The sequence below is a fragment of the Ictidomys tridecemlineatus genome, unplaced genomic scaffold (genome assembly GCF_052094955.1).
Source record: "Ictidomys tridecemlineatus isolate mIctTri1 unplaced genomic scaffold, mIctTri1.hap1 Scaffold_69, whole genome shotgun sequence".
In the NCBI taxonomy this organism is placed as follows: domain Eukaryota; kingdom Metazoa; phylum Chordata; class Mammalia; order Rodentia; family Sciuridae; genus Ictidomys; species Ictidomys tridecemlineatus.
In genome coordinates, this window is record NW_027524892.1 from 852,603 (window position 1) to 861,989 (window position 9,387).

The 9,387-nt window shown below is 46.1% G+C and overlaps 1 protein-coding gene across 1 annotated transcript in view; it reads right to left on the reverse strand.

Moving 5' to 3' along the window:
• Positions 1-2,431, reverse strand: part of LOC144374422 (uncharacterized) — a 42,214-nt gene extending 39,783 nt beyond the window's left edge. Inside the window, exon 1 of the mRNA XM_078037263.1 lies at positions 2,345-2,431. Within this exon, the coding sequence (XP_077893389.1) occupies positions 2,345-2,431 (87 nt within the window). The remainder of the gene's footprint in view (positions 1-2,344) is intronic.
• Positions 2,432-9,387: the final 6,956 nt, after the last annotated feature.

Below are 9,387 nucleotides of genomic sequence, written 5' to 3' on the forward strand. Positions count from 1 at the left end.
CTTGTTCGTTTTTCTGTCTCCCAGATCAGAAACTACATTCCCCAAGGGCAGGGATTTTGTTTCATTTTCTGCCATATTCTTGCATGTTACACAGTGTCCAGGGCCAGTAGGTGCTCAATAATTGTTGAACAAATGCTGGAAAGACACCAGATGTGTTTTGAGCGCATGCTGGGCCTGACAGGGGCAGAGATGACTAAGTGAAGGTTCCTGTAGTCCTGCGGTGGGATGACAGGGAGGTGAGCAAGCTGGGACAAGGAGGTGAAGGCAGGACTCATTGTAGCTGGCCTTAGGGAAGGCAACCTGAGAAATTCTAGACTGACTTTGAAGGGACATGAGACAGATTTGCTCAAGGGGCAGTGACGGAGGCACCTGGCTGGCTGCAGCAGCTGGTTCCTGCAAGAAACAGGAAAAGGTGAGGACTGAGACTGGAAGACCTTGACCTTGGAGCTCAGCAGGCCCCTGGAGCCAGCCATATCTGGTGATCAACTGGTCCTACCTCCTCCTGGCCTTCCTCTTTCATTCACACCAGTTGCTTCATCTCCTGGACCTTCATTTGCACAACTGTAAAATGGAGGTCCTATAGTTCCTTGTCTTAGAGTTGCCAAGAGGATTCGGGAAAGAGTCCCTCCAGTTCCTGGCATGTAACAGTGCTCAATCCACGAGAGCCTTGCTGTTCTTACACTGTTTCCTGTGAGCTGTACAGAGCCCTTGGAGGTTCTGGAGCAGGGGAATGGCCTAAAGAAAGGGAGGCCCCTGAGTAGATCTCAGGAGTGCATAGTTGAGCCTCCTGTGCTTCTAACCACCCAGCTGCAGGTTAGCCTAAGCCAAACACAAAAAGAAGGATCCAGCCTAAAGGTAAAAATCATAAGTATCACCTTGCCCTGCTCACCCCTTCCGACTCTCCTACAGCAGGTCCCAGGCCCACGCCCTGAGGAAGCCATTGCATAATCCATAAACATGCAGGAGTAAGATAGAGAGCAGAGACTATCAGTTCAAACTCCAGGAGCAGCAGCAGATAAAGAGCACAAGCATGCATATAACTGCAGCCATCAAGGGCTCCCAGTGCCAAGAACTCCTGAAGGCTGAGCAGTGGTTGACCCTGAGATTCACCCTGGTAGCCTAAAGCTGAGCTATGGCTAATCAGTCACTCTCAGGAGAAATGAGACTCAGAGCAGAAGGGACACTTATCACTTCCTGTCAGCAGCTATAAAAGTCAGTGTGTCCTATGCCATTCTTTTCTCTCTACCAAATAACCATCATGTTCTACAGAGCAGCTGAGTTCTAGAATGAAAAGGAATCCTCCAACTGCCTTGGACTAGTGATGAACTCATAGCATGAACAAGAAAGAAAACATTGTTTTAAGCTTTAGATATCAGGGCTGTTTGTTACTGCAGCATAACCTGGCCTATCCTAATTGAATATAAATATATTCTTCTGCAACTTGCTTTCTCTTGACATCATTTCTGTAACATGTATCCATAATGATACATGAAAATTGAGTTTATTTATTTCTACTGCTATATAATATTTTATCATATAACTAGGTCACACTTTTTTAAAAATCATTTTTCTGATGAGGTCTATTTAAGTCATTTACAATATTTTGCTTAGTTTTCTTTTTTTTTAAAGAGAGAGAGAGAATTTTTTTAATATTTATTTTTTAGTTTTCGGCGGACACAACATCTTTGTTTGTATATGGTGCTGAGGATCGAACCCGGGCCTGCACGCATACCAGGCAAGCGCACTACCCCTTGATCCACATTCCCAGCCCTGTTCTTAGTTTTCTATAGCTCTGTAGCCAAGTTCTTTTGTAAAAGGCAGATAGTAAATGTTGTTGGTTTTAACAAGCTGCACAATCCCTGGCACAACTACTTGAATCTGCTATTGTAGCATAAAAGCCACCATAGACAGTAAATGAACAAATATGCATGGCTGTTCTGATAAAATTTTATTTACAAAGACAAGTGGTGGGCCAGATTTGCCCAGAGGTGATTGTTTGCTAAGCCTCGCTTTAGAGGATGAGCCTTTATTTCATGAAAGTATTTACAATAGGTTATTGTACTTAGTAAATATCGATTTTCTGTTTTGTCTTTAAAATTATTTTTATAAACTACCGCCCTTCAGTTTATTTGATCTATTTCTCTTACCAGATTAAGCTTCTTCAAATATAATTTGTTTGTTTTGTTTTTGTTTTGGATCGAACCCAAGGCCTTGTGCATGCAAGGCTAGCACTCTACCAACGGAGCTAGCCAGCCCCAAGCTTCTTCAAATATAATTTGCATCACATCATTCTTCTACCTCAAAACATTGGTGGCTCTTTATAGTCTGTAGAACTATTCCTAACCTTCATTTGGTCTTTAAGACCCTCCATGATCTGGCCACGCACTTTGTATCCTCTGCTTCTCTCCAACATGTAATTGAGCACAGCCATGGCCCATGTCTGCTCTCTTCCTCCAGCCCTCCTGAGGACTTCAAGATTTTATACTGAAGAATGTCCTTAAGTAACAGCCTGTGATTCTACACCACCAGGAGACCAGTCAGCATTTTGGGAGTCTCTCCATGGTTGGGGGCTCAGTCAGCATTTCAGGAGTTCCTACAGGGTTGGGGGCTCAGTCAGGGTTCCCGGAGCACATATGTGGGAGAGAGCTCAATCAGCCTCCCATAATTCCACACAGAAGGGGTTTCTGCTAACATTCCAAGTCCACACAGATGAGGAAGCTCTGCAGATGTTCCATCATGATAAGGAAAGCGGTTCTGTGGACGTTCCATGATTTCCTACCCAGGCGGGCGGTCTGCAAACAGAACAAAACTCAAGGGACAAGAAGGGGCTCTGGGGCTGGGGATGTGGCTCAAGCGGTAGCGCGCTCGCCTGGCATGTGTGCAGCCCGGTTTCGATCCTCAGCACCACATACCAACAAAGATGTTGTGTCCGCAGAGAACTAAAAAATAAATATTAAAAATTCTCTCTCTCTCTCCTCTCACTCTCTCTTTAAAAAAAAAAAGAAGGGGCTCTGCAAACATCCCATGATTAACTGTTCTTCAAAATTCTATATACAAGAAGAAGAAGTTGTTTTACGACCCCCAAATTCTATCCTCAGGAAGTACTCAGGAATGTTTCATGATTTCATAATGAGGAGGCTTTATTGTATTTCATAGTTCTACAGACAGAGACCGGCTGTGGAGACCTTTTGTCAAAACAGATTCCACACTGGCGATCCTAAGACAGGAGAGAACTCCTCACAATGAACAACTCTGCCAAGAGGAAGGGGTTCATTTGCTCGACTCTTTTAGATCTGGGATCCCATGGTATGAACCTGGGGGACTCTGTGTGCATTCAGGATGCGAGAGATAGGAGGCCATTCTCTAAATATGCCCCTCACCAGAGGAGGAGGCTAGCCAACAGGCCACGGCTGTACTCACAATCTGAAAGTCTGCAAATATCCTGTGGTTTTATCCATACGTAGAAGGGGGTTCAGACCCCATTCCAAGATCTTACACAGATGAAGGGGTCCAGCAAGATTCCTTGATTTTGCCAAGGGGAGAAAGAATCTCTGCAATATCCATTTACTCTGTATAAAGGGTTTTGGAAGCAGCCCATGATTTTAAATCCAGGAAGGTGCTTGGGGAATCCTTGGCGTTTCTGTGGCTATCAGGATCTTGGTCAGGCTGGTCTGATGAACGTTGGTGGCTGGACAGTTTCACCATCAGACTCCATAAGTCAGAGCCTGACTGTGTGAACATTTCAAGGACACATAAAGATATGGGAGACCTGGAGACCAAGACTGACTCAAAAAAAAAAAAAAAAACAAAAACACTGTAAAATTGAAACTAACCAATGTTTAATTAAAATGTCTACAAAATGTAGTATCAATCAACTGCCTCTGGATTCAGATGATTGTATCTAATTGCACCTATTGACAACGTGAAGAGGCAATTTTCTTAGGCTTAATAGGATGTGGTAGGGACTTAAAAGTAATGCGAGGGGCCCAGGAAGATCCTGAAATGTCAATAGAGGTGGAAGCTGCGGGCAAGTTTCCATGGGAAGTTCCCATTTTGAAGCCACCCATGGCCCCTTCTCCAACCCAGTCCCTGAGAGCTGACAACCCAAAGCCAAGCCCAGTTCATTCACCACCGAGTGACTCTCAGGAGATGGACCGAGCTCCAGATAGCACCCAGCTTCGAGGAAAGGCCATCCCTGTGCCCACAGTGGAAGCCGATTGGCCAAGGACAGTATGCTGTGGCAGGTGTCTGAAGGAATCAGATATTGTCACGGTCTCAGGAAGGAGCAACAGCTGTTTCAGCTTCTCTTTCCCTTTCCCCACAAGTGTCCCACGAGTCCCAGGGGAGGGCTCTGAGCCAGCCAGAGCATTGAAATGGGGCCAGAGCGGGGAATTATGGCCCAACTAAGCCCCAGGGTCACAAGTGGGAATGAAGGCTGTTGATCAAAGGCAGGGAAAGAGAATCGAGTCCAGGGTCTTAACATCCCAGAGCCCAGCCACCATCCATCAAACCCACATGACAGCGAATACAATTCTGGCCTTAGCTTGAGGTCTGTAGAGAAGAAAGCTTTTCATCTACCCATCTGAGGCTCCTCACTGGACGCTTTAAACTAGACCAGTCAAGATGAACTAACAAGAAGCAGGAACACAAGTTCATTAACGTGGGCATCCATCACGTGTACGCAGGAGCTCCCAGTGCTGTTGACCTCAGGGGTGAGTGGAACTTTGGCTTCAGTGACAACATGTGCTAAACATAGAACAAAGGGCTTGGGGGCTACTGGAGGGGTGAGGGGAGGCAATTTACAGGAAAGTGACTAAATTTCCTCTATCGATGTAAATTTCCTCTACAAAAGGAAAATGTGGTTCCTATTTTTAAGCTTTTCTGATGGTTCTCAGTGACCTTTAACTCAGAATATCCATATGCCAAAGAAGCACATTTCAAGTGGCGTATTCTGGTACCCCCCAGGCCCGAGGATGGGAAGAGGCGATCACTGTTGCTTCTCAAGTTTTTAAACCATGCACCCTTTTATGGAATATAAGAGCATCTTACAGATTCCTCTGGCATCATTAATGCGATTTTATTGTCTAGCCAGGGTTATGCTAAATTGCCCAGGAGGGTCTTGAACTTACCTCCTGCCTGGGCCTCCCAAGTAGCTGGGATTATAGGCACACACACCACCAAGCCCACCACATTATACTTTTAAAAATTTTGTCTTCAAAAGCTCTGAGATGATTTAAGGAAGGCAAATCCAGAATATCTTTAAATTAACTGAGACAGAAAGAAATTTGTTTGTTTTTGTTTGTTCGTGGTGCTGGAGCTAAGCAAGTGCTATACCCCTGAGCTGTACCCCACTCCAAGAAAGGAATTTCTTAAACCAGGCACAAAGAACATAAACTATGAGGGGAAGAATAGTACACTTGCCTACATCAGAGTTCAATATTCCAGCCAGGTGAGGTGGCACAAGTCTGTAACAGCTACTCAGGAGGCTGAGGCAGGAGAATCGCAAGTTCAAGGCCAGCCTGGGTAATTTAGGGAGACTCTGTCCCAAAATAAAAAATATAAAAAGAGCTGGGATGTAGTTCAGTGGTAAAGCACTCATAAATTCAATCTCCAGTACCTACCCCTTCCAAAGAGAGAGAGAGAGAGAGAGAGAGAGAGAGAGAGAGAGAGAGAGAGAGAGAGAGAGAGATGAAGAGAAAATAATAAAGGATTTCAAAAGGCATTTTGTTGAGACTAGGAAACCCAAAGGGCTCATCATCGTATAAAAAGTTGCTACCACTCAGAAGTATTCAGAGAAATGTGCTTAAAAACATAATGAGATACCAGCTCACATCTAGAGATTGACAGAAACTCTGCTTCTAGAAATGTGCTCCAAAGAAACTCTGGCCAAGTGAGCAGAGAAGAGCCATAGAGGGCTGCCCCCCTCCCCACCCCACCCCACCCCACCCCCACCCCCCCTTCCCCGCACAGGGTTGAGCTCGGCAGTAAAAACTGCAGGCAGCTGAAATCCCATCCCTGGGGAATGGTGAATGAAATATGGGTTGGTCACTTGGTGGAACACCACGCAGCAGTTACAATGAATGAATTAGAACTTCCTGTGTGGTGCTATAAATCGAACCCAGTGCCTCACACGTATAAGGCAAGTGCTCTATTGCTGAGCTTCAACTCCTGCCCCATCCCACACTTATTTTTTATTGAACTGATTCCCATCTCTACAAGTCTCTCATGACACACACACACACACACACACACACACACACACACACACAAACACAGCTAACCACTATTGTTCATTTCTCTTTTTTTAATTTCTTTTTAGTTGTTGGTGGACACAATATCTTTATTTCATTTTTTTAATGTGGTGCTAAGTTTCGAACCCAATGCTCACATGTGCTAAGTGAGCACTCTACCACTGAGCCACTGCCCCACCCCACTATTGTTCATTTCTTGTGGATTTTTCCAGAGTTTTCATGCATATAAAAGTAAATATAAGAGCTGGGGCTGGGCTCAGCAGTAGAGCTCTCACCTAGCACGTGTGAGGCCCTGGGCTCCATCCTCAGCACCACATAAAAATAAATAAATAAAATAAAGGTATTGTATCCAACTACAACTAAAAAATGAATATTTTTTAAAAAAGTAAATATAAATATAGATTCTCCTCTCTCACCCTGGTACACAAAAAGCATCATCTTGCTTTGCCCTTCCTATAATGTGCCAGTGTATTTACACTTTCCTGATTCCTCTTATAGCCATGTAGCATTCAATTTTATGGATAAACTGTAATTTGTTTAACTAGTCTTGGGATAGACATTTGGGTTGTTCCTAACTCTGTTCTGGTGCTGGGGATAGAACTGGTGGCCTAGTGCTCTACAGCAGAGCTATACCCCCACCCTCTACTCCACCCCCAGCTTCTAACCCACCCCCAGCCTCTAACCCACCCCAAGCCTCTACCCCACCTCTTTTAACCTTAACAATGTTACAAAGCATAGCTGGTCTATGCTTTGTAGCATGTCCTGCAGGATAAATGACCAGAAATAGACTTTCTGAATCAACAGGTGCATCTCCGTAGTGGTGATTGACACTGCCAGATGGTGCCACACTGGCCCTACCATGCACGTCCCCAGCAGCAAAGTGCGTGGTGCCTGATTTCACCAGCCTCGCTGAGGGAGGCAGCGTCTCTGTAGTTTAGTTTGCATTTCGTTTTCTGTGAGCATTCTTTCGACATGTTCAGGAGCCATGTGTATTTTTCTGGTCATTCTCTCTGTCGCTTCCCCACTGGATGCACACTTTTCTTTCTATTTCTGAAAAGAAGATGCTCTCTACTAGGAGAACTCAGCCTTTTGTAGTGAGCGAATGGTGCTTCTCCGTCCCTGTACTTGGGTTTCTTGGCCTGCCTAGCTCCTCTTTCCTGTTCCCTGTGTGGCTCAAGCGGTAGCGAGCTCACCTGGCATGCGTGCGGCCCGGGTTCAATCCTCAGCACCACATACAAACAACGATGTTGTGTCCACTGAGAACTAAGAAATAAATATTAAAAAAAAAAGAATTCCCTATTCCCTTCCTCAGGACTGGCACAGTCCTCTCATCTGGAGTGTGACTGAGGCTGCTGGGATGGGTGAGTGGACCAGCTGCCAGGGTGAAGGTGTGAAGGGACTGCAGGGGCCTCCCATCTGAGCAGGGCTGAGAGCTGGAGCCACCAGGAAGCCACCTGGATACCTGTCAGAAATAATAATAAGTAATAACGACCCACTAAGTTGCTGAGGCTGGCTAAAAACTTGCCTCTTGCCTCAGCCTCCCAAGTAGCTGGGATCACAGGTGTGCACCACCCCACACACTTTAAATGCATGCCCTCAGTCCCCATGGTGATAGGAGATAGGTATCTACTATCTTCCTTTGCAGGATATTGATTGAGCAGATTAGCAATAATGGATCTCTTCCTTCATTTACTCATGCAGTTGTTCCCTCACACGGTGAACAGTGAATGATGACTGAATGCCAGTGGTGCTAAGCGCCAGGTGCATTATATATTGAAACAAAAATAGGCCTGCCTTCATGAAGGTTGCAGTCAAGTGTTAGAGATCCTGACGGATAAGTGGTCATTAATTAGGCAAAGAGAGGGAGGGAAAAGCATTCCCGGTAGAGGGAACAGCGTATGCAAAGTCCCAGTGAGAGGAGGGGGCGTGGGAGGGGGAGCAACGGGAGCAGACTGATTGATGGATTGCCAGGAGGCAGAGAGCCCAACAGTTCAGACTTGCCAAGTCTCCGACTGTGTTGGTCAGCTTTCTGTCACTGCAACAAATAACTGGGATGACTGGCTTATAAAGGGAAAAGGTTTGTTTTGGTCACAGTTTTGGAGGTTCAGTTCATGATCAGTGGGCTCAGCTGTTGAGGCGGCGCATCATGATGGAGGCCGATGCTGGAGCAGAACCCTCACCTCAGGGCTTGGAAGTGAAAAACAGAAGAAGAGGGCAGAGCTGGGCCCGCAGTCCCCTTCAAGGGCATGCCCAGGGACCAGAGGCCTCCCGCGAGGCTCGAGCTCACAAAGTTTCAGTCACTCACACCTTCACCACGCCAGGGACCAGGACTTTAACACCTAGGCCTTGGGGAGACGTTCCAGTCTGAAGGACAGCGCTGACACTTCCAGCCATCCTGCAAGACAGCTGCTGCAGAGGAGCAAACCCAAACACAGAGGGGTAAATAACCTCCCCAAAGACACACAGCACTACCATCAGTGACGTGACAATGGAGCTGGGGTAGGACCCAGACCTCTCTGGAGTCCTAAGCAGCTCTCGTCCTTAAGTGAAAGTGAGAAACTAATGTGACTCCTTTTTTGAAAATAAATAACAGCAACTTGTACCCCAAGGCCTGTCCTAAGGAAGGGGGGGCGTGATCCTTGTCCTTGGAAAAATCCATAGAGCTTTTCTAGGCAGATAGCCACCCTGCTGAGTTGTTTGCAGGAGAGATCTGCAGTGCCAGATGTCCCTGACTCAGGTTAGGTGAGAACCCATAGCAACCTCTTAGCAACCACCAAACAGCATGAGACAGGGAAATACCTGGGATGCCAGATGACCCCCCAGTAGTTTATGGTGGTTGATAACATGTTGGGAAACCATGTAGTTTAGCACGTACTCCCCTCGTGGCCTAAACCCACCAGTTCAAAGGAATCCCCTTCTTGTACTAACCAATCATCCCACCCAACTTGTTCCCGCCAGTGAATGTGCTAATCAATGTTAAGAGTTGTTTGATTTTCCCGCAGTTTGGAATGATTTGCTGTATGTTGTTGTTATGCATAGAGTATCCCCCCAAAACCTATAAAATCTCACTGAACAAAGGACTGGGACTCACTCCCTAGGACTGCTGTGTCGGGAATGGTTGTGAGTCCAGGCTCGA